The sequence below is a fragment of the Patagioenas fasciata genome, chromosome Z (assembly GCF_037038585.1).
Source record: "Patagioenas fasciata isolate bPatFas1 chromosome Z, bPatFas1.hap1, whole genome shotgun sequence".
NCBI classification, from domain to species: Eukaryota; Metazoa; Chordata; class Aves; order Columbiformes; family Columbidae; genus Patagioenas; species Patagioenas fasciata.
The window spans coordinates 71,878,555-71,903,946 of NC_092560.1; the positions used below are offsets into that span (position 1 = coordinate 71,878,555).

General features: G+C 39.7%; 1 protein-coding gene across 3 annotated transcripts in view; it reads left to right on the plus strand.

Moving 5' to 3' along the window:
• The window catches only part of DOCK8 (dedicator of cytokinesis 8), a 93,246-nt gene that overhangs the window by 39,161 nt on the left and 28,693 nt on the right, over nucleotides 1-25,392 (plus strand). For all 3 annotated transcript variants that reach the window (XM_071802103.1, XM_065860691.2, XM_071802104.1), the window contains 13 exons: nucleotides 7,230-7,347; nucleotides 9,033-9,103; nucleotides 9,805-9,943; nucleotides 10,965-11,066; nucleotides 11,756-11,851; nucleotides 12,935-13,169; nucleotides 14,095-14,259; nucleotides 14,862-15,037; nucleotides 16,624-16,719; nucleotides 18,055-18,150; nucleotides 18,949-19,095; nucleotides 22,556-22,669; nucleotides 23,695-23,850. In XM_071802103.1, coding sequence (XP_071658204.1) covers nucleotides 7,230-7,347; nucleotides 9,033-9,103; nucleotides 9,805-9,943; nucleotides 10,965-11,066; nucleotides 11,756-11,851; nucleotides 12,935-13,169; nucleotides 14,095-14,259; nucleotides 14,862-15,037; nucleotides 16,624-16,719; nucleotides 18,055-18,150; nucleotides 18,949-19,095; nucleotides 22,556-22,669; nucleotides 23,695-23,850 — 1,711 coding nt within the window. The remainder of the gene's footprint in view (nucleotides 1-7,229; nucleotides 7,348-9,032; nucleotides 9,104-9,804; nucleotides 9,944-10,964; nucleotides 11,067-11,755; nucleotides 11,852-12,934; nucleotides 13,170-14,094; nucleotides 14,260-14,861; nucleotides 15,038-16,623; nucleotides 16,720-18,054; nucleotides 18,151-18,948; nucleotides 19,096-22,555; nucleotides 22,670-23,694; nucleotides 23,851-25,392) is intronic.

Sequence of the window (25,392 nt, forward strand, 5' to 3'; positions counted from 1 at the left end):
TAATGCCATTATTTTAAATGATGCTATTTCTGATTTATGCCAGAAAGATCAGCCAACCCACTTTCTTTGTGCACTGTGAAACTGAGCACTTCTTTTTGTTGTGTACCTACATTTATTTTAAAAAGCAGTTCCCTTAAGATGTCAAAACATTCAAAGATTTATTTCTTTCAATACCCTTCTATTCTTAATAGGAAAAATCATATAATTTAAAGTTTGTTTATAATTTTATTTTCTCGTGAAATATAAATTAAAATTATGCTGTTTATGCCACTATGAAATGTTGGTGTTGAGGAGGAGGGATTTGTCCCATCACTTCAGCAGGAACTCAGCTTAACAAGGCACAAGAAGTCCTGTCTTTGATGGGGGAAGTACCTAATGCTTGGGGGATTTTTGGAGGGTGTGGCAGGAAAACCCTTTATTTTGCTGGTTTGTTTCATTTCATTGCAAACCATTTGGCACTGTGCTCAGACTCGCTGTAGTCTGCAGTGTGAGGTGGAGGCCTGCTGCTTTGGTGGCCATCAGTCCACCCCATCCTTGACTGATTTTGAGTGAGGAAGGGCTATTGGTGTACAATGGTCTGTTATTTCCATTACTGCCAACACAGCGTTACCTACTCCTTTCTGCCTCTCCTCCGTGGGGTCTGGAGGGAGCATGGTAGCCCTGTGTGTCTTCTACAGGGCCATTGCTCTAGTTTTGTGCTAATTGGGGTTGCTAGCACTTCTGAATTCTTTTTCAGATTAAATAAATTGGAGATCATTATTGCACTGTTGTGCACAGGTGAAGGAAACAGCTTAAGATCGCTACTACAGTTTCAGACAGCAGTAAGAGTTTTCATGGAAAGTTTTCCTAATTTTTCTTTGCTTCTTACTCACATAAAAATGACTTTGTCAAATACTGCATAACAGAGCAGAAAGGATGAAAACAAAGACTTCATAAACAGGATTCTGGGAGTGCATACCCCTCTCCCATAGCCAGCCTGTTTGTCACAGAGCTTTCAGATAACGTATCACACCTAACTCCCCATAACAAACTTCATTAATTATGTAATACAGACAAAGAGGAAAACATGCCACCATGGCATGGTGATCTCTGTGTACTCACTGAGTAGAGACTCTGAATGAAATATGGATTTGTCTAAACTTCCAGATGAAAGCAAAGCCTTTAAAGAGATGTGTCATTGTTCCTTTAAAAAAGGTGGCTTAATTAGAGACCTTTTCTTGGTTCTTCAAAACATTTTGATTAATTGTAATTTGACATAATAAGTTAGATTCTTGAAAATTCTATTTTCAGCAGACTTTAAAGCAACTATAATTCAAAATGCTACAGCATTTTAAAAAAATCTTGAAAATTTGGTGTCTTGAATAGCTGCTAGCTCTCTTTATGAAAAACATTAGTATGATATTTGCTTTCACATTCTGCTGAGCACTTTTATACTATTTAAAATTTATCATATACTGATAAATATTGTAGCTTGCCTTTCAAGCAAATCTGATGTATTTTTGATGCTATTGTTCTTCAGCTTCAGTATTAGTTTGTTCTTCGGTCTACTACTGTGTGGAAACAAAAGAAAACTATCAGCAAGAAAATCTTGTTAAGGAAAGCTTTGAAAACAAAAGGAAGCAAATGCAAATCATTTATGTATACCAAGTAAGCTAGTGATCTTTTATTTCACAAGAAGCTAAATTGAGTGTTCCAAAGACCTATAGAAATTAACGATCAGATTTAACATGTAGATATCTCAGTTCAAGCAACTTCCTAAAGTAAAAGGAACATGGGCAGTTCTTAAATCCAATCCCAGTTCTACCACTGACTTTCTGCAAAGCCTTAGCTTATTGATTGTATCTCATATTCTCCAACTGCACATTCACATCCACAGCAAGATACCATGCAGGAATGTTAGAAAGTTTAGACTAATATTTATACACTATGTTTAAGCAATGCTGGGCATTTTTTGTGGTTCAGTTCCCCAAACTTGAGGCCATTTTTTAGTCTTCTTTTTCGCTGTCGTGTAAAGGGTTTCACTATTGCTTCTGCTCCAGGGCATAGACATAAAAGCACTTCATTATCTAGCACAATAGCTTCCCAGAAAAACTGGACTGTTCATTAATCATTATCATTACCAATCAGTGCAATGCTGAATGTTCACCTTCCTCTCCAGAAAGAAGCTATAACTGAAAACACAAAAAACAAAAGTAAGGCGAAGGGCCCACTTTTCCAAATGGTTTTGAATGAAAGCATCTTCTTCACTCATCTGGTTTTGCTGCAGCTCCACCTCAGCTTATGCCTTGGTCTTACATTAATGTCTTAAGAAGAACAAAGCTACTCTGATCACTGACATTGCCCCTTGTTAGGTAGCAGGATTCTTTTCTGAAGAGCTCCCAACCAGGACATTTGGAATCAAAACATTAGTTTCCAAGCTTGCAGATCTTTTTGCTAACCTCAGGACACTGTTCTTTCTCCTTCAAACCGTTTGTCTGCTCTTCACTGGAATGAAAATGCTCCGGTGACCTCCCTTTTGGTAAAAACAGGTGACTTCTTTAGGTTTGACCTGCAGGGCACTTAGACAGAGAGGATTTCAGTTTTCTAATGGATTTTTTTTCCCTCTTACTTGATAGATAGTTACTCTGAGGTGTACAGTTGGAGAAGAGGCATCACTCTAGAACAGTGAAGTTTGTCAGTACAGCTTCCACCCTCTCAGGTCAGGATGAGGGACTGTGTAAATGCATCAGTGAGACAATTAAAACAAATCCAAGTTCCACCTGTTGCCTTCCAGCTGCATAGATCTTGCATGCTGCTGAATTCTATGTAATTCACTAAGTATTTAAGCATTTTCAACTGAAATTTTAGAAGTGCATAGTGTCCATTGCAACAAGAATATGTTGGTAAATATGAAAAGTAGCCTCACATTATCTAACACATGAACCTTCATGTTAGCAGTATCTTGGAAGATACGGTATGCTGTTGTTATTACTAACACTCCTTCACTGTGTCATTAATTAAATATATCAGGAAAAAATTATCTCACTGCAATTCTCAGATCCATCACCATATTTCAAATAGGTTCACTATTATGGGTAAAAATCTGATATGTCATAAATTTCATTCTTTGATTGCTGGGGTTCACTGAGAATTTGGGGATAAAGCATTACTTCTATTTACACAGGTGGAGGAATCACAAGGTCCTGGAATGGTGAACTGGTGTATAAAATACAGCTCTATGGTATAGTTACTATCTTCCTTTTTCAGCTTTTCATGCTTCATTCAGGCCACTGGAAAATGTCTTATGTCTGAGCTACCATCTTGTTATTACAGTGTCTTAATGTTGCAATAGTTGATACCTGGTGGATATCTACTCATTTTATCCACTTGAATAACACCGCCACTCAGGATTTAATAATTATGGAATGAGCAGGGGAAGTGAAGGTATTATCAATGGAACAGTGGGTTTAGTTTGGTAGAGGACTGCAAAGCATTGAGGACAGAGACATCAGAAGGTGGTATAATCCCTTTGATTTTCATATTTGAAAAGTTTAAAACCATTTTCAGAGTAACTTCTGAAAAATAAAAAAATGATGTAAAGTAGGAAATAGTGAGTCAAAAGTTCCTTGTATTTGCACACCAGAAAATCAGTATGATAGGTAAGAAATTAGTTTGTTGGTGATTTTTGTGATTCACAAAATCTCAGTTATTTTCCTTTGGTCTTGGTTTTCAAACACATCATGCCATTGATTACTTGTTTGCAATATTTGACATTTGAAGTAATGGTAGGTCAGTTTGATGATATATAATGAATAACTATGAGTCCTAGAGAGAAAGCTAGTAAAATTCTAGTCTGAGTTGACTCCAAGCTCTACATTACATTTAAATTTAGAAATATCATTTTTCTTGTCATAATTTTGTGATTTGAATATGCAGAAATCTGATGTTTTGAGTCAACCTTCCACTCTTTTCCTCTGGAAACATTTTTGTTGTTGTTGTTGACTAAATCTTTAACAGAAAATGTATTAAGGTTTTCACATCAATGCTAATGCATCGAATAATGTAACAATCACTCTCAACCTAAATTTAAGGAGAATCTGACCACTGACTCTGTAGATTATTCCTAATTCTAGCAACACGAAAGTCATTTAGCAACAAAAAAGTCATTCAAGCTATCATCCAAATTATCCATACTAAGATGTAGAATATATAACACATTTACATCCTCTTGAACATGACATGTTGAAGTTCTCTCGTTGTGCCATTTGTTCTAGTCAGCGACTGACTAGAACAGGTTTCCATCTTTGGTAAAGTTTTTGTGATTTGCATTATAGTTGTCAACCATTTTTTCTGAAGATTCCCTGCCAACCTCAACAAAAGTGTAGAGGTATCAATAAAGACTGAAAATTGTAACTAATGGATGGATCAGTTTTTGTTTCTGGCACCATAAGTATTAAATGGCAATGTTAACCCATCGTCACTGTTCACGTATGCAGCATTTGTGATTTGTATCAGTAGTGACTGTTTGCAGATGTATTGGCTTTTACTGTATATGCTGTTCTTGCTGTAGTCATCAATGAACATGCTTAATACTCATTAGAAATTTGAGATGCACTTGCTGACACCTCGCATATTTAGTAATTTAACAAGGAGAATGATTTTATTATGTCTTATGTATGCACAACCAATAATTACAAATGGGAGTGTTCAATGAGAAAGGTCACAGACTTGAAGCTCTGCATAGGTTTTATTTTGGCAGAAATAGGTCTCCATTGCTTTGGCCATGGGAAGTGGTCAGATCACCACTACCAAGTCCCATGAAGCTGTAGGAAAATCAGCAGATTTGAATGAGAATTGCTGCACGGTGTCCTGTGTCAGACCAGGTGGAGCCTTAGCTTTCCCAACAAGTAACTGAAATAGCCTCTTATCTTACTGCCCCTCTGCTGTGTCAGTCTCCGGATCCATGCCTTGCCCAGGACCCTGCTGTCCCATGACAGTCAGGTCTCAGTGAAGCTGAGTGCTCTACCATGGCTTTTGTAGAACCATACTGACTCCTGAATAGTTCTTTTGCTTTTTATAAGTACTTCTGACTCTATCTGGAGGCAGACCCCTGCACTTTCTGTAGGGGGAGTGAGAGGAGGAACTTGGTTGCACTGACAGAAAGTAATTTCTGGGGAATGTTGTTTGAGTATTTCTGCTCAGTGGAGCTTCCTGGAGCTCACCACGTCCTTTTGGGCATGCCAGCTGTCCTGTTGTTTAAAAGATGTCAGGATGTCCTGCCCTGATACCTCTGCTAACTGCTATGTGTAAAAGCTCGTTGTCATTCCATCCTTTCAGGCTTTTGAAGGGTGCAGATGCTGGCAGACAGTAGCACTTCCACAGTGGTCAGCAATGGGTCTACAACACACGCCTGTGTGAAGGAACCTCTTTTGATCATTCCTCCACCTTCTTGCTTTAAAAAATCAGTCATCACTTCTGTCTCTCCAGGATATCCAGAATCAGTATTTGCCTCTGTTCTTCCTTAGTGCTGATGGGTTTAATACACATGTAAGCAAGATCCCCAAAACTGCTTGAGCATAAATGGCACAAGCCTTAGCTCTTCAGTACTGTACTTGATAGAATAATGCTTCCTTGGTTGTGCAGTCAGCAGAGAGCTCTCTATTTGTGATTTTACATATCTTTCATCTCAAGTCACATCTAAATGTAAAATCCAGTGCTCAGGGACATTATATGGATTTGTGACATCTTCTGCTGGGCTGCAGATTAATGAAGCAATGACTGGATTATGCAGCCTCCCCTACATGTATTTCTTCACCTCTGACAGATGGATGATATGGATAATATCCTTCATTTAATATGTCAGTCCCCCAAGCATAATTCAGTGGAGGTTACCAATATATTTCTCTCTTTCACTTAGTTTTTCGTAATATCATCTTGGAAATTGCATTTAAGGTAAGGAAGAAAGTGCATTAGTGTGGCAGGCAGGGCTACAATTCTGAACAAAGAGAAAGGCAAGTTACAAGCTTGATTCCTTGCTAAGGCATGCCACGGCCCACGTAGTGTGTGTTGGTTAGCAAAGTAGTTTGGACTGTGTAACTGAACAGTATTGTCACATAGTGACACATGGCAACAAGGAGAATCAGCTGTAGTTTTCCAGGCCTTGGGATGCAACAAATGGAAGATTTAATGACTTAATGGCAACATTCTCCAAAGCTGCTCCACATTTTCAGCTGACAATGGTCCTAAGGTGATATATGTGGTAAGAACAGGGTGATTTTGTGTGTACCTTCTGACAAAAAGAGAGAATGAAAGCCCATGAGTAGTTCTTATTGTTTCTCATTGGAAGACAGCGTACTTCCACCAACATCAATCTTATTCCTTACACTCACAAAAGAGTGAGAATCCTATACCAGACTGGGAAAATGAGATATTAAGTAGACATGATCATGATGCGTATAATCCAGGTCTAGCTGAAATCTCAGACTTGCCACAGACTTCGCTGAAGAAAAAGCTTTCTGTTAGCATCTTGACTCTTCTACCAGAATTGTTAGGTTTTGAACTTAGAAGACCATCTATGCTGCCAAATTCACCACAGAATTTAAAAGTGCTTTTTAAGTTTAGTGATCTGTCCATGTACAGAAGCTAGTAAACAGCAAAGTATGCTATATTAATTATAAAAATGTCAGTTTCTAGAATTAAAGTTCAAAATTTCTTGGTTTTATTTGCTCAATTTCATTGATACTGCTTTTTTTATTTGCATTATTTAGAAATATATGTCATTTTATTGCTATAAACTAAGAATGTATGAACTTCAGCTGTTGGTTTTATTTGCTGGTGTACTTTTCTATCACCTATGCATGATTCCTTACTTCTTCCAAAATCTGATTCTTCACAGCTGAGAAGGGAGTTGCTTTCTTGAGAGATTCTTGCTTTTCACTACATCAAGAAAAGATGATACTCATTCATTTGTGACTAGGGAATTATGTATTAAAAAAAAAATAATATTGCCTTTTCAAAGACACAGTCTACTGTATGAGAAGCCTTAAACATAGGATGTTCTATGTGTCACAGCAAGAACTTACCTACCTTTTCCTTGTGAACTTTTTAAATGGAGTTCTGACAAAACTTTGATTATCTAGGTGGAATTGAAGGACAGGGAGAGGAGTCAACAAAATGCTGGTTTGTGTGCTTAATTTTGAAATGAAAATGCTTCCATTTACCCATTTTATTCTTCCTTTTCTCTCTTACAGAAATCTCCTCTATGTTTACCCTCAGAGGCTGAATTTTGCTAACCGACCAGGTTCTGCAAGAAACATTACCATCAAGATCCAGTTTATGTGTGGTGAAGACCCATCCTGTGCAATGCCGGTAATAAGTGCTGAGGTTTCTTAGCAGGCTTTTGCTTATATGTATTTCTGCAGAACCTCTGAAGAAATAACTCATGGTTTACTTCCCATCACCACAGTTACTGGTGAGGCCTTTGGAAGTCTGACTTCAGAAAGCTTGTGAAGCTTGTTATTCTCATCAGAAAGCAGGGCTCTAGGCCTTACCCACAGCAGGGAAGACTTGTCACTCAAGTGGAACAGAGGCGTATTACTCCCTCTTATCTAAGTCTTCCTACCTTATTTTCAGAAGAGTAACATTGCATTAAATCAATGCTGTATTGGAAACTAATGATAATATTCACAGACCTTCAGAGGCCTTTTAAGAATGATGTAGTGTATCTTCCACTGTAACTCCTCCACATTCACTGTGTGAGCACAGATACTCACTGGTAACACTGGAAGTTAGAAGTTGGGGTCTTCATTGGCTGAATCTGAATGTGGTGCACAATCATCCAATGTAGATAGAGTTTCCCATGTTTGAAACTCACAGTGTATTAGGGCATGTGTGTGCACTACTAGCAGAGCAGGCATCACAGAAGGTTATTAAACTTTCCTCATTGCAAGATCCTGTCTCCAGTTTTACCAGACTTCAGATGTTTAGTTTGAAATGTTCTTACCCAGACACCTGCTTCAGCCTGAGTTCTTTGGCAAGTTTTCAGACAGTGTTAATTGGCTATTTTAGAATTATATTGCAAGAATTTTTTTTTTTTATTTTGTGTGCTAGAGAGGCAAAAAAAAGAGTGGAAATATTAATTTGAGCAATTTTAATCCAGCAATATGTTGGAGCAAGGACTGACACCTGACCAGCCTTCATCAGTATGCTGACACTGCACAGTGCGAACTTTGTGGCCGTATTCCACATGAGCTTTGAAACTGAAATCAGAGTATCAGCACAGTGTTTTCCCAGGCCACGTTTTTTCCAGAGCTGGAGCTGTAATGTGCACGTGCAACATCGTCTTTTACACAATACTGTGTTGTTGGTTTCCTTAAACTCTGCCCATATTACCGTTAGGTTTTGACAAATGCTTAGGACAGAAACAGTTCATCTGGCATCCCTCTCCACTGTGAGAGTGCTTCATCTCAATGCATATGGACTTGTGCTGTGCAGATATCCTTGTCTAAGCTCATCTCCCAGGGTTCTCTTTAAAGTTCCTGGATGCCAGGACCTTATCATGAAGCTGTCTGAAATGAGGGAAGCAAATCAAGCACTAGAAATGCCTATTTCTCTCTATTGATTGTAAAGGAACTTTGGACCTCTAATGTAAAAATGAGATGGATCTCACCCTAAATGTGCAAGCTACAGCTGAAAAACAAACTTATAAAAAAGATATTAACATTTTTGCGTTTAATTAAAGGCAACGTGACAATGTGTAAGAGGCTTACCATAGCTTTATTCCTGCAATTCCTAACTTTTTAGTACATGACTGGAGAATGTGATGTGAGGTAGTCAGTGGTACTGGAAATGACGTTTGCTCCTTTTTCCTGGTGATTTTCCCTGAGTGACGTGTGGGGAAGATGCCTGGTAATAAGTCATTTGTGTCAACATGCTCAAATAAAATTGAAGAGTCATTTTCAGCATTTCAGATACTGTCTTAGAATTTATACAAGATAATGACAATTAAGTGCTTTAGACCTGACTGCTGTTACTTTCTTTTCCTCTTAATGTAGGTAATTTTTGGGAAATCTTCAGGTCCAGAATTTGTGCAAGAAATATACACAGCTATCACATATCATAATAAGTGAGTATTGTTCCTATTTGTATGACTTAAGAAGTATTAATCATGACCTCTTTACATAGTTATGAGCCTACATAGTTCTTCAAGGAATGCTGGTAATAATTCATTTTAAACATTTACATTTTATGTGGTTTTATCATGTCTAATCTGCATTGCTACCTGCATTTGCATAAGTGACCATTTTAAGTGTTCTTCTGGTTTGGAGCTTTTCAAAGGTTAGTTGAGAATATTCCTTATCTGAAGATTAAGTAGCAGAAGCAGGAAACAGCAGCAGAATTTTGTAACATCACTCACTTCTATGAATTAACAGATGCAAAAGAGCTGAAGAGACATTCTCATTCTCAGGAATGTAAACTTGGAATTTAGGATTTCCACAATAAATATGCTGAAACATGAAATTAAGATTGAATGATTTTGAAAGTATAGAGACGAGTGAAAGCTGAAAGATTCCCGCTGAATACCATCTATGCCCTTCCTGATTCAAAGCTGTAGATAGTTTAAGTATATATAATTAAATATAAATTAAAAATATAATAAATAAATAAATAAATAAAATAGCTGTATATATGTTTATTTTATTTAACTTGGCTCTGAGGATTTATACAGTTCTTATACCCATAGCATCTAAGAGCCCACCAGCAAATTTGCTTTCTGCTCAGTCTCATGCTTACACTGGAAATGTGCTTGGCATTTTTTTTAAACAGGTCCCCTGACTTTTATGAAGAAGTGAAAATCAAGCTGCCAGCAAAACTCACAGAGAAACACCATCTGTTGTTCACATTCTATCACATCAGCTGCCAGCCAAAGCAAGGAGCATCTGTGGAAACCCTCCTTGGGTATTCAGTAAGTTCCATGTGATATATGAGTATGTGTATGTGTATATATGTGCATCTACATCCCATGCAAGTAGACTTTTGTCAAGAATTTTGCCTTATGTTCTCTTTCTGGTTATGGTAATACACCAAAAACAGTAGAAGGTCTTAATTCATAGAAACCAGATGCAACTTGTGCTATGTTACATCCTTGTCCTATAATTTTACATTGTTAAGTGTCTTTGAAGTTAATGAATTCACCTGAAGCAACTGACACGAAGTGTGTACCTAAATATTTGCAAGATCGATGCTTTATAGCATATCACCTAATTCTGTTAGATTCTATCTATTGCAAAAATAACCTGAGACACATACAATTACAATTATTTACTGTTATCTAAAATGTTCTTACATGAGGTAACAAGTCATATATTTTCAGTTAGGTTCTATATAGAATATCTTTTATGTTCCCAAGACTTGACATAGATGAGGACTTTATTTTCAGGCTTCTTTTCACCTAAATACAAAATGATTCTGCCCTGTAATACTCAAATACACAGCCTCTTTCAGATTTCAATAGCAGAAAAAATAAGTGTGTTCCAAATATCAATACAGAGTTATGATGAGTCATTCTGGCCTTAATCTTCATGGTGACCACAACCAAGATGTTCGACTTGTCCTTAGCAAAACTTTAACTCTGTTGATTTCCTTCAAAGCTGAGGATCAGATACGCAAGATATGTGCTTTTTAAAGCAAAAATATGGACTCTACTAATGCTTCTGGTAGGATTCATAAGAAAAACATATGTCATGCCTTGAAAGCTCTGTGTTTTCTTCAAAAAGGGTGGTTTGTAAAACAGTCTTGTACATTTTTCTACAGTAGCTATCAGTGAATTTAAAATGCTAAGAAATTACTGTTGAATAGGTTGGAGCAGAGTTGCTTGGCTCAAAATCTCATTTGTTATTTTGTTGGCTGTATGTAACAAATACGATAAATAGCCCTACTCATATGTAGTCATGAATATTGTTGTGTTTTCTCTTCATTTGTTTCAGTGGCTGCAGATTCTATTAAATGATCGTCTTCAAACTGGACATTATTGCCTTCCCGTTGCATTGGATAAGCTGCCTTTCCACTATTCAATTCACTCTCCTGAGGTAACAAAGAAAATTATGGAAATATAACATGTTCCTAATGTAGCTTGTAGGCAATGCCTCCTTTTCGTACTTTAAAAGGTGAAGGCTCTTATTATTGTCACTGGTGTTATTATTTCATATTGTTATATTGTGTTTTATAAAGTTAGTTATCCAAGCAAATCCTTGTAAATTGTCTAACCAGTGATAACGTTCATTTAAAGAGTATCAAGTCAATAATTTACTTTCTTCCATAGAATGATTTACTATTTTTTTTGTGGCTGTATGGGAGGGGGAGGAGAAATCAAGTGCTGCTGCTGGAACAGAAAACTGTGCCCTCTGGGTAAATATGGCAAGTAGGAAACTGTCCAAAGGGTTAAAACTGCAACACATCACCATGGAGTGCCTTTGGCAGTGCTTTAACTGGGAACTTCTAACCTTGAAAATGTCCCATCAGAAGATGGGTGTTTGCACTGTTTGTGCTAGGCATCTAGCTGATGTGCTCCACATCTCTCTGTTCAATGCATCCACTTCTCTGAATCTGGTCTGTGGGAACAAGAAGGTGGCTAGCTGTGGTCATCTGTATGGCACTGAAATCAGATATCTGAAATGAAGTGAATAGCATGAATACCCTACAGGCCTCTGTGTAAACAGACTTTCTGTTTGATGATTAAAAGGAAGATGATGATTCCTATATTTCTTTTCCACCACAGAAAGTTCCATCTCAGACACCACCTGTTAAGTGGGTTGAAGGACACAAGGGTGTTTTTAATGTTGCAGTGCAAGCTGTTTCATCTGTCCACACTCAGGTAATGCATCAGAAGCAAAACACAGCTGTAGTTTCATTTCAAAGAGAATTCAGATATCCAGTCCAACTTAGGAGGTTTATGAAATGGAGATGCCCAAGCCCACACGGGTTTAGAAGCAAGTAACAGCTATGGAAATAACGTGATAACCTCAGTGAATGAAATCCTTCGGTGAAATGAAAACTGTTGGTACAAGCGAGCAAATGAGCACTCTCAGCAGCAAGTCACATCAAGCAATAGGGAGCTTGGTGTCTTCTCATCTCAGCAAGGGTCTGCTTATGTTGTGTCTGAGGGACACTGACAGGGCACAGTGCCAGTTTATGCAGACTGCATCTACTATTCTACAAGGCTAGTTCAGACAACATGTCCACATCTGAAGAGACATAGCACCTCCTCACCTGCAGGGACAGGTTATACTGCCAAAATGCTTTAGGCAGCTCAGCCATCAGTGTCATGTGTGGGGACACAAACCTAGTGTTGAATGAGAAATCTACTATTCTGGTTGTTTAAATGTGTTAGGAAATTGGAGCTTTGCCCATCTTATTGGGAATCTGCTTTGGGGCAAAGCAGCTTTATTTTGTTTCTACTGCTTTACTGTGTCTCATACCTATCATCCCATTCTAGTTAACACTAGTAGCTATGTCCTAACAACTGGAGGCCCTGTGTCTGAACCATGCTTTGCAGAATGCTTTTTAAATACAAGTAGGGCATGCTCATAAGTCATAAGTTGTATGTAGATTAAATTTAGGTGTGGGTGTCAGTGGGATTATAGACCTATGATGTGACAGAATTCAAGACAGGTAACGGTGTTTTCATGAAATGAAGCAATCACTTTAGCAAGGTCTTTACCTTTTCTGATTTTAATCTGATCTAACTAGAGTCTGAATTTGAATCAGATGAAAAGGAGCAAATAAGAGGCTCTGACAGCTGCTTTACAGATCAGTCTCTAGGGCTTGCCACCACTGCAAGCCAGAAGGGTGAAAATATTTTCTCTCATCCCAACAGGTGGGACAATCAGGCTTTGCTTAGCTGGCAGCAGCCTGAACTATATCAACTTTGTTAACTGTGAGTGCATTGTATTTGCAGGACAATCACCTAGAGAAGTTCTTCACTCTGTGCCATTGTCTGGAAAGTCAGGTGACATTCCCTATTCGCCTAATGGACCAGAAGATTACAGAAGCTGCACTGGAACATGAATTGAAACTCAGCATTATCTGTTTGAATTCTTCACGCCTTGAACCTCTTGTCTTGTTTTTACATTTGGTACTAGATAAACTTTTCCAGCTGGCTGTACAGCCCATGGTCATAGCAGGCCAGACAGGTATTTACTGGTGCATGTCCTTGGAGGGGCACTGCAAGCAAGCTAAAGATGTGGGGGAAACAATTGCCAAATATCCAAGCTCAGATTTAGTATTTGGGGTAGTCCACTTCAAAAAGAGTTGTACTTCTCAAGACATAATTTCACTGTACAATTTAATCAGGTTTAACCAAGTTCCTGCCTTCTCTCCTTTTGCCCCTACTCTCATACTCCAGTTAGTAAGTACATTAAATTATAGTAGTTTACATACCTGGAAATATATTTCAGGAAGTGGGCTTTTAACTTTGGAATTCAGTGGTTTTGCCAGGAAAACACCAACAAAATCATTGCTGCCTGCATCAGATCCTCTACCCAAATATCTTTAGGCAGAATTGGGTGAGCACAAAACCAGACAAGGCATAGTAATGCACACAGATTTTCCTGAGGCTGCCAGTTGCCCATCACATATGTTAACTGTGAAGGGAAGGCATACTTGGAGACAGTGGTGTAGTTTATTTCCTATCTCATTTTGGTAATCAATATTGTCATCCACTATAATATTGATAGAAAAGGCTGTTAACTTGTATTTGTCTGTCAGCTGTGGGATAATGAGTTTTAGTGTTCTTCAAGTATCAAGTTTACAGGAAATGCAAAAAGACTGCTAGAAATGGTAATTTACAGTTATGGTCTGCTTTTATGTAGCACCAAGTGATGGAGTAGCAGTGTTTGGGTTGAGAGCCACTGGGTCTGCTGAAGGGTGGTTATTGGCCTATGAAGACCTTGGCCTATGTAGGTCTGGCCAGGTATAGCAATTGCTGTCTAGAGCTCTGAATTTGTTAAGGACTGAATTAAAGTGTGGAGGATTAGTTGTTGTTGGTACAAAGAGTGTCCTCACCTAATTATATTACACCTTTCACTGCTGAGACTAATTCTTGCCTTTGTTTCACAGCCAACTTCTCACAGTTTGCCTTTGAATCTGTGGTTGCAATAGTGAATAGTCTCCACAACAGCAAAGACCTGAGCAAAGACCTGCATGGGAGGAACTGCCTTCTGGCGTCTTATGTCTACTATGTATTTCGTCTGCCAGACCCTCAAAGAGAAGTAGTCAAACCAGGTAAAGTCAGTGTAAGGGTTTTGAAAGGTGGTTGTTGTTGTTGTTTTTTTTTCTGGATACATGTTGTTCAACGTGGTGCCTCTGGGAGGAGGACTTAGGGAACTCGCCTATGAAATGATAAACACAGCTTCTCAGTCCATGGGGAGGCTGAAAACTAGGTAGTCATTTAGTGAAATTTCTGCTGGCTGTGCTCCCTCCTTCCTTGCGTACTTTGAAAGTGAAGGGAAAGGTTATGTGTTGAAGGTGGTATTATATTTTGTGTTTAGGCCTGTGAATCTTGTCTTAACCTACAGCTAATTAAAAAGAGCTGATGGGAAAAAGAAAGAGCTATTGTAATAGTACAGCTTCTCAGGTAGCCCTGTTAATCTTTTGTTACTGCTTGTGCAATCACCTTGTGAGCTGTTGACTTGGAAAACATCTGCACCTTGTCATTCAATGCCTATGTAATTTGTTAATGAAGCAGTTGGTGGTGAGATTTTCGGGAGCTTTATGCTATTCAAAATGCTGATGCTATAACAGCACTGAGCAAAGCTGGCTTGACTCTCATGTTTGTCTCATGTATATATCCGTTAGTCTTAATTCGAACATCTCCCTATGGACAGGTGCAGCCAGCAGTGCCATTTCGACAGAGTCTCGTTATTACACATTTGGACGCACTTCTGCAGCATCTGTTGGGAGTAAACTCCTGCAGAGCCGAGTGATAAGCTGCAGCAATCCTGACATCACTGTTACACAAACTGCTACTGATGAGGAGGTCAAAAACATCATGTCATCCAAGGTAAGAGAACAAAGTCAAATATCTGGAGAGTTGTATAGCTCAAAAGCTAATAATACAGATTTATTCTTTGAGAGTTGGATTTGCTTCTTGTAAATGCACTTTGCTTCTTGTAAAGTGTCACCAGAAGCATTTGCTGTTTATCTGGTTTGGCAGAGGTACATGAAATCATCCCATTGCTTAATTCTGATGTCTCTTGTCAGTGGAGAGAGCAAGAAGTAAAAACTTTGTCTCTTGTTTGAGACTTAGACATTCCACAGGGGGAACTGCTTTTTTGATGTGCCTCACTCTCCTCTTCTTCGTGATGTTTACATTCTGTTCACATGTGGTGACATGGGCTAGTCCAGGTTGCACAGAATCACTGTGAGAAAAGACTGCTATTGATTACACGGGGAAAAGTTTCACTTTTTGAAAAGGGTGAGAAAGTCCTGACAGTAGCGCCCTGATTTTATACGAGCTATGGTACAGATGCCATTGCATATTTTGGAGCTGAGCCTTTCCAAATAGTTAATTCAACCACAGAGTGAAACACTAAACTTGCTCTGTCTTTCTCATCTACAACTACATACGCCACCAACTTGTGGGGTAGAAAGGACAACGAGCTTTATAAGCTGTGCTTAGCTTTCTGGGGAACCCAAAATCTAGAGTTCTCCATCCAGCAGGAAGCTGGGCCTCTGACAAAAGTAGGATTTTTCCCCTGTGCAGGGAGCCTGCTCCCAGCTGCAGCCCTGCCTGAGCTCCGCAGCAGCATCTCTGCTGAGCTCTGAACTGTATCTTGCCTGCCTTTTCTTTGAGAGTTGTGTATGTAAAATACTGCTTCTCAAGTAGGTGATTTTCAAAAGCATTTTTAAGCCTTTTTTGCATTGGATAACCATGTACCTCTCCAGTTAAAGTCAACGGGTGCTTATTTTCAGCAAATTACATGGGAACGAGTAAAACGGACAGGCTTTGCCAATCTGTTTGATTTGTTTATATAGGCATATGTGTTCATCCATACCAGTTTATAATAACATAGATTTGAACTTAACAGCTTTATTAATTTTGCTCTAATGTACTATGTCCTTAAAAAACCAGAGCTCAAGGGTTTTTTTCCCCAAATTATTACAAAATTAAAATATTTGATATTACAACTTCATTACATTGATGAAGGTATCCGTTTACAATTGGCTACTGCAATTTCCCTGCCTTTTAAATTGTCATTACTTTTAATGGAAGTCGGACTCCCAGATGCCAGTTAATTTCAGATGTAGGGCCAGCAGATAAACTTAAAAGGACGGTTACCCTTGAAGCGGTGAAATGTAGCGCTTCTGAAATATAGCTGCAGTGCTGAAATTTGGCGTATGATGGCAGTGTTGTCATTTGCGCGCTGGTGCAGCTGCTGTACCTGACTTTGTTCAGGTGGTCCTTGACCTCCGCTGGGAAGGGAGATGGGGAGAAGGAAAGAGAAGAGCTGTTCAGGTGAACGTCTGTGAATACCTTCGAAAAAAAAAAACAAATACAAAACCACCACTGCTGATTTCTACTTTGTTAATCATCTCTAGTTATGTATTAACCTACTTTTATTTCATTCTTCTGTCTATGCCCCTCAGCCTATGGATCACAGCTCCAGTCGGATGTCTTTCTACGTTGAAGGAACAAATGACATGCCAAGCGTTTGTGCGAACTCAAGACCGTCTAATAAAAAGGTAGCCTACCGATAAGCCTGAGGGCACATGTTAACAAAGCCTGGAGCCCATTGAGGCCATGCTGGTAATTAGCGCTTCTAAATGAGGAGAGGAGAGGTGAGGAAAAGAGAGGGAGAGGAGAGGAAGAGGAGAGGGAGAGGGGAAGTTTTATTGAACAACCAGTTTGTGATGGAATTTTGAATGAATGGGTAAATATTACCCAAACTTTTCTGCTTTTTCTACAGTCTTTAGATTCTTTTTCCAGGACATATTTAGACAAGTAACAGCCTACCTGGATCCTCCTTTTGCTCTGTTTTTCAAGGTGTTAAGGCCTCTCTCTTTTTCCACTACTGTCTGCTCTTGAATACCTGCCTTTACATGTTACAGTAAACTGCATTCAGAAATGTTTGCCATCTCATTCTTCTGTAAAGAATATTTTTCTTCTCCCAGTTTGATAGCTTTTAGAACTGAGGAGTTTCTTCCTACATTGAGTATGTATTCTCAAATAGCTTTTTAACAAGATAGAAGATATATCACATAAATACTTCTTCCAGAGCTGTATCTTCTGTTTGGCCTTGATCAGCAGCAGTGGCTTTGGATAAAAAATCTGGGGAAAAACTCTGCAATGAGCAGTTCAGAGTCTGAGTTACAGTCAAGAAACTCTCCTTTGTTACTCCTGTTTATAGGTTTGATTTCTGCCAGAAAGCATAGAGTTTTATACCCAGTCTAAATATTGGATGGATTAATGTGTCCTATTCAATGTAAAAATCTGTAGGAATCTCATTAGCTTTATTGTTTGTATCAGGAATAGAAAATAGACATTGCAATCAATTTTCAGTCCAGATTCGAGTTTCCTAAAAGTTTAGATCATTGGGATTGGGTGTCTTATGGTCAGATCTTACTGCAAAGAGTATTGTCTCAAATTGCAAACCTCTGTACAAACTTCTGTGGCTGTTACTGTCCTTCTGCCCCACCACAGAGACACTCTTCTACCTTCTCTGAAAAAACATGGATGTGCTAAATGGAAATGCATAAGGAGGAGGAGGGAATGTGACTGCTTCCTGTCATGCATATAGCCAGTGGCCTGAGGGTGGAACAAACGCATTTCCCAGTTTAATTATCCGGGGTTCTGGATCCACAGAGAAATGGATCCCAATATCTGTTTCCCACCAACATTCTTTGTATGTCTTTTTGGTCAAATCTGCCTTTTCATCCTGCAGGGATGTCCATACATCCCCATCCAGCTGCTGATTCTCCATTATGTGAGAGTTTCCCACATGGAAGAAGGGGGATGTTGAGAATGGAAGATGAGTTTATTGAAAATCCATTTCCCAACACTCTCTGTTTATTATCTAGCATTTCCACGAGGAGCTGGCACTGCAGATGGTGGTCAGCACGGGTATGGTGAGAGAAACTGTCTTCAAGTATGCCTGGTTCTTCTTTGAGCTCCTGGTAAGATTTGACAGTGGTGTTTTATAGGAAGTTAATGGTGAAACGCAGCAGATAGTCCAGACACAGATTTAGCTAGGCGACAGTCTCTTCAGTTATTTCAGTGAGAAAAGGAGAGGTCAAAAATAGTGGAAGTACAACTAAAGAATTCTCCATATTCAACCCCATTCCCCACTGACAGCCTGTGATGGCAGAGTCCTGCATGAACTACATTACACAGTGGTCCACAGCTTGCAGAAGGCTGAAATATGGACTGAGTCCTTTCCTTTTCTGTGAATACCTATTACTCTCTTTTCCACTTTGTTAACAGCATGGGATCACTGATGAGACTCCCCAACCTCACAGTTTCACAGAGCCTTGCAGTGATGGATGTTGGTGGAAAAAAATGTACTGATTTCCACCAGCAGCATATAAGCAACCCAACAGCAGGTCAAGAAATAAGAGTTAATTCCACAAGTGTCACTCCCTCTCTATCATCACGAAGAGCAAAAGTTGCAAACAGCAGCATTTCAGAGCTGCAGACGCAAGGGACTGGGGAGGCTGATTCTGATTTCAGGTGCTGAGAGTAGCCAACTGTGTGAACATGAGTAGGAATCAGTGTCTGTGTGTGTTTGAGTCTTTGGCTCTCTGTTGTCGTTGCCAGTACATTTAGAATTTGTTACAGACAGCAACTCTGAAAAGATGAGAGTGATTACATTCCAGGAAAAAACAGTAGGGAATCTTACTCACATGCACTACTTAAAGCAGTAGTTTTGCCTCCAGTTTGAACATTTTTTTAATATTTTTTTTTATGCTTTGCAGATAAAGAGTATGGCTCAGTATGTTCACAATATAGAGAAGCAAGACAACCCACGAAGAAGTCGGTTCTCTGATCGCTTCAAAGATGATATTACCACTATAGTTAGTGTGGTTACTTCAGAGATTGCTGCACTTTTAGTCAAACAGAAGGTAAATACATTAAATAATCAGTGTGGATCCTTGCTATTCACCCTGTGTTACACTCAGCTGCATCTAATCCCATTTCACCTTCATCAGTGGCCAAAACTGAGGCAGTATTCTCACATGGACCTAAAGCAAGAGATGTCACTGGCCAAGGGGCACCCTTGTGCTCTCCTGGCAGACAGTTTTTATTCAGCTCAGCTCCCCAGCCTGCTTCTCATTGTGGCTGGAGGGCGCAGGGAGGGAATCCCCTTTTCCATCTATAGGAAGGTTTGAACACCCATTTTCAGTGATAGTGCTGCCAGGTTAGCCAGGACATCAAGCTGCAGCCCAGGCAGAGCTTATTCCTTTTATTCCACTTTCCTGTTACCCTCATTTCTACTGCATAGTGTTTTGAATTCTCTGACAGCAGTTGGCTATGCAATATGAAGGCAATATTCCTCCCAAAGATTGCAAAATCCAGCCACAAATGATTTATTCCCATATCTCTTTAAAGAGGGACTGGCCACATGAAAATTAAAGGCAAGTATCGCGAAATCCCACAAAATTCTTTCTCCTGACATGTTTTAGCAAGTTGCACTGATATAACAGATTATAAAGTTTAAAGGATCACAAAATGTAATTTGTGTTTTAACATCTGTATTGTCAGCTTACATCACTGCTGTCACTCTGCACTTACCAATAGACAAAATTAAGGCACTGGGTGATTGTTATTTGTTCTGTTGTTGCAACCAGCTTGGTTTTGTGCCCCAGAGCTGCCAAATACACTCTGCTAGCCCAGCAGTGTGCTCTGCTACAGGGCAGACCAGCCCAGAGACCTGGCCTGCCAGGGCACTTTTCAACCGGCTCGGTTTCCTGACCCACTTTTCCATGTGTGCCCAGCTCTGCTGCTGAGGAGCAGAAACTGGGAAAGGCACAAGATCAAACAACTGAGAGCAGAGACTGGTAGAAGTGATTGCCACTGTCCATAAAGAAGTTGTTCCTGAAGATATACTCTTTGCTCAATCCTTTGGTGTCCTTCTGTGATAGCCACGTACAGAGAAATTGTTTCTACATAAATGTTTACTTAAGATGTTAGAGACATTTTTTTTTAAATGCATTCTGTAATAAAAATTTGTTACGTTAAAAATGTTTTAACAGAAGTGTAGATTTTGCCAAGAGATTAGTGTTTTATGGCTTCCTCAAGAGAAATACACAGGTTTTTATGGGCTGTTAATTCACTTCAATTTTGATTTAGTAAGTGTATAGAACCTGATTATGTGTGAAAATCGCACTCCGATGTTTGCAGAATTAGGGCCATTGGTTAGTTGTACAGAGCAGCAGTAGGTAATGTGTGTCTGATTTTTAAATCCAAGCAGTAATAATGTATGTTTTAATACTTGGTTGAGCATGTCAGATTGTGCTGAGATTCTACTGCGATATGTCTGGCATATTTTAGCCTACCCAGAAAGGTAGTAGAAAAGTAATTTTTTCTTCACAGTAGAAAAATGTTTTGCTGTGCTAATTTCAGATCATAAGATATATATATATTCCTGAACAATGACAAAAAGGTTGAAAAATGAAAATCGAAATCGTAACCACCCTGAGGCACTGCACACCTGTTCTCACTAGTCAGAGACATGAGTAGGGGCAACATTTTTGTCAGTCATCTCATCAGTCTTGAGTGAACCCACCTGAGGGCTCTGAGCATTAAATGTGTGCAGATCCCTCAGGCAACTCCACAAATTCCTTTTGGTGAATTACATACGCTACCAAGATTTTATTATTTGAATTGATATGTTTGGAGTTTCTGTAGCCTATTTTAGACGGCACATGAAGTTCTTTGTGGTTTTTACTTGGGAACTGTGTATATGGATTTGATGGGTGGAATGTTTGGTGGCTGAGGAACTGGCTGGATGGTCACATCCAGAGGGTAGTGGTCAATGGCTCAATGTCTGAATGGACACCAGTGACAAGTGATGTCCCTCAGGGGTCTGTATTGGGACCAGTACTATTTAATAGCTTCATCAATGACATAGATAGTGGGATTGAGTGCACCCTCATCAAATTTGAAGATGACACCGAGCTGAGTGGTGCAGTTGACACACCTGAGGGACAGGGTGCCATCCAGAGGGACCTGGATAAGCCTGAAAAGTAGGCCCAAGTGAACCTCATGGGATTCAGCCCAGCCAAGTGCAAGGTCCTGCACATGGCTTGGGGCAACTTCTGGCATCCATACAGGCTGTGGGATGAAGGGTTTGAGAGCAGCCTTGTGGAAGAGGACTTGAGGAGTTGGTGAGTGAAAGACTGGACATGAGCTGGCAAAGTGCATTCACTGTCCAGAAAGCAAATTGTATCCTGGGCTGCATCAAAAGGAGCCCGGCCAGCAGGTGGAGGGAGGTAATTCTGCCCCTCTACTCAGCCCTGGTGAGACCCCACCTGGAGTCCTGTGTCCAGCTCTGGAGCCCTCAGCACAAGACATGGACCTGTTGGAGAGGGGCCAGAGGAGGCCACACAAATGGAAACTGGAACACCTTTCCTATGAGGACAGTTTGAGAGAGCTTGGGTTGTTCAGCCTGGAGAAAGGAAAGCTCTGGGGAGACCTTATTGTGGCCTTCCAGTACTTAAAAGTGGCCTATAAGTAAGACAGGGACAGACCTTTTAGCAGGGCTTGTTATGATAGCACAAGGGATAATGATTTTAAACTGAAAGAGGGGAGATTCAGGCCAGACATGAGGAAAAGATTTTTTACAGCGAGGGTAGTAAAATACTAGCCTGGGTTGCCCAGAGAGTTGGTAGATGCTCCATCCCTGGAGACATCCCAGACCAGGCTGGACCTGGCTCTGAGCAACCTGATCTAGTTGAAGATGTCCCTGCTGATTGTAGGGGAGTTGGACTAGATGACCTTTGGAGGTCCCTTCCAATCCAAACTATTCAATGATTCTGTCACTGGTAATCAGGCCAATTCTAAGCATGCAAGAGCTTATCTGCTGTGGTAAAACCCACAGATTTATCTTACCAGTAATTTTTTACTATCAGTTTTACACTTAAAATTTCTGAACAAAATACTTGGCATTCCATCAGCAGAGCCAGTGCAGATTTTTAAAATATATATCATTTTTTAAGTGCCTAAACCAGTATTCTCTAATATTAAAGGTTCAATATTTTAAAAACAGCATATGCAGGATTGCAGTCCATAGGGAATTCAGAACCGGTCTCAAATTCCATTTCATTGTTGTCAGCCCAAAGATTTGCATAGATAAACTTGTTCATTCATCCCATGATCTTCCCCTGTGAAAGCTACAATTGAAATAATTTGCTGGAGTGAATCCGTGCAATTTTAACAAGATCACATAAATAGGAGAACCGAAACAATCTTATCCAATATGTTGCATGAGGTGGTTCTTTAATGATTCCAAAAAAGTCTTCCGTCTCCATAATGTTTTATACATCTAACTGCAATTCATTTTTCCCCTTTTTTTTTTTAAAGGAAAGTGAGCAAGCAGAAAAAATTAATATCAGCTTGGCATTTTTCTTATATGATCTTCTTTCTTTAATGGACCGAGGATTTGTGTTTAATCTCATCAAACATTACTGTAATCAGGTAGGCACCATGCATGATTGGGATTGCATTTGGCTTATGGCCACTCTGGTGTTCTGTTCTGCTTGATTCATTTATCCATCAAGATCATTTGAGTTCTGTTAAAGGAGCAGGTAAATTTTCTGTTTCCTATTGCATATGCAGAGACTTTAAACCTCTTTTGATTTATAGTCTGCAGGAAAAAAAAATTGAACAGAGGTTAAGACTTTTAGAAATGTCATACGTTGCACTGCTGCAGACCTTCCATAGAACCACTTTTATTCCCTTGCTTTTTTACATCCCTTAGCAGCTGGGTTTGCAGGCCATAAAGAGCAGCTTTTGGTCTCTGACTATTCCAGTGCACTCCTGTGATGGACAGTAATTAGATGTGGGGGGTTTCAATCAAAATGATCCGTCTCTGTCTTCTTGCTTTACAAGCCTTCCAAAATTAGAAATAAATTATGATGCAGGATGTTGTTGTGAAATTATTTGTTATATTTGAAGAGGAAAGTTTTCCTTGCGTTTTGTGACCTGATATACCTGCTGTGTTTTTTCTGCCAAAGGTAGGCCCTCTGTTAGCTGATGGTAGGTAGAACACATGTTGGCTACCACCCTGGTTTCCTGTACTGTGTGCAGTACTTCACTGTTGTCATTGTTGATACGAAGGGAAATGACAAGACCATTGATGTTCTGTGTTGCTTAGCATGATTTTTTAATGAGTTTGACACAGACTTAGCAGAGTTTGTTTGATCTTTGTGGTATGCAAAAGAGAAAAAATATTGTATGTTTTTCCTTTGGGAGGGAAAAAAACACATGATTGTCTCTTGAGAAGTTGGTAAGTCAGCAGGGAGCAGGGAGAGAGACACCACCAGTGCCAAACAAACAGCGGCTTGTGCATGGAAACTATCTAGGTACAGGGAACCAGTGCACATTTTAATGCATGCTGGGCTATTTGTCTGTTTCTGTTTAGGGAAACAGGATATTTCACTACATAGTAATTTAAACAGTGCACACCCATCACGTGACACTTTTTTGGTTTGCTTTTCTAGCTCTCAAACAAGCTGAATTCACTCTCCACCCTGATTTCCATGAGACTGGAGTTCCTGAGAATTCTCTGCAGCCATGAGCATTACCTCAATCTGAACCTCTTTTTCATGACCTCCGCATCTGCTCCAGCATCCCCCTCCCCCTCCTTATCCTCCCAGGTAGGCAAGATGATATTGCAGGAACGTCGCAAGAAGCACACATGCAGAGCAAGAGTTACGTTGCTCTGTATTCAGATACTTATGTTAGAATTAGCCACTGCTGGATCAAGGAGAAAGACTTCCCTCCTGAAAGAAAATGGGAAGAAAAATAAAGACTAAGGGAATACTACTGCAAAACTGCATCTACACAAGTTAAAGGGAGTTGCTACGCCCAAGTACCAAGTGATAGGACGAGAGGAAATGGAGTCAAGTTGCACCAGGCAAGGTTCAGATTGGATATTAGGAAGAATGTCTTTACAGAAAGTGTTGTGAAGCACTGGAACAGGCCCAGGAAAGCGGTTGAGTCACCATCCCTGGCGGTGTTTAAAAAACATATAGATGATGTTCTTAGGGACATGGTTTAGAGCTAGAGTTAGGTTATGGTTGGACTCGATGATCCTGAGGGTCTCTTCCAACCAGAATGATTCTATGATTCTAAAACTTAATGTGACACAGATATGTGCCACTCTAGAAATGTGAAAACAGAAAATTACTGTTAAGGTAGGCATACAAGGTCTAAAAGGAACATGGTGCATCTATATCCGGTATATACACAACCAAAATTACAGATTTCAGTGTCTGTTTTGAAGAATTATGGCATGCAGCTGTGCACGGCAAACTTTCTTTGCATTCTAGCTGAACTTCTTGTTCTCCAACTGGATGCAGATACTATTGCTATGTAGGGTAGTGATTACAACACTGCAATTTTCAGTATCCTGAAATCATGGATTTCTGTTGAGCCTTAGTTTTGTTCAGAGCAAGATTGCCATGCTTCCCTTTCCAAATAGCAGTATTCTTTGTTCTGGGTTCCTCTCCACCCCAATGGTACTGATGATGCTACGACTTTGCCAATGATTACTCTTGTGTTTTCTGGATAGTTTTTTTCCCTTTTATTTGAACTTTTTGATTTTTCTGTGTGGAAACACTCAGGTATCCTGAGTACACCTCTCCACACAATTTTTGTGAATGCCCCTCCTCATCACTTCTCATTTCTCCCATGATGTCATTCCCTGTACATGCACATTTTTCCAGACTTGACCTGATACTGGCACAGCTCTAGACTTCCTGAATATCAAAACCTCCCATCCATCATCCGGAGCATGGAGTTCACAAACACATTCAACAAAGAAATTGTTGTGTGGCACACCACACGCTATTTTGCCAGTGTGTTCTTCTCCTCTACATTCTACTTAGTATCTTGCTTTTACCCTGGGGCCAACTCCCTAGCAAAGGGTGCAAGCCTGCTTGTTTTCTACCTCAGTGGTCTTGCAGAGGTCAGGATTGGGATGAAGCATTTCAGTGCAGTGTCCCATAATTGCCACAGCCCTTGGATGCAGGGGAATGGAACTGAAGCTAAGAATAGTAGAAGGTACAAAATTCTCTGAGTAGTGGACCAGTTCAGAGTCATGGTTTCTTTTCAAGTGTCATTGCTAAAGAATTGGTGGGATGCTAAGATGTGCTACGTCTCATACCTTAAGGGTTATGACAGGTCAGTAATAGTAA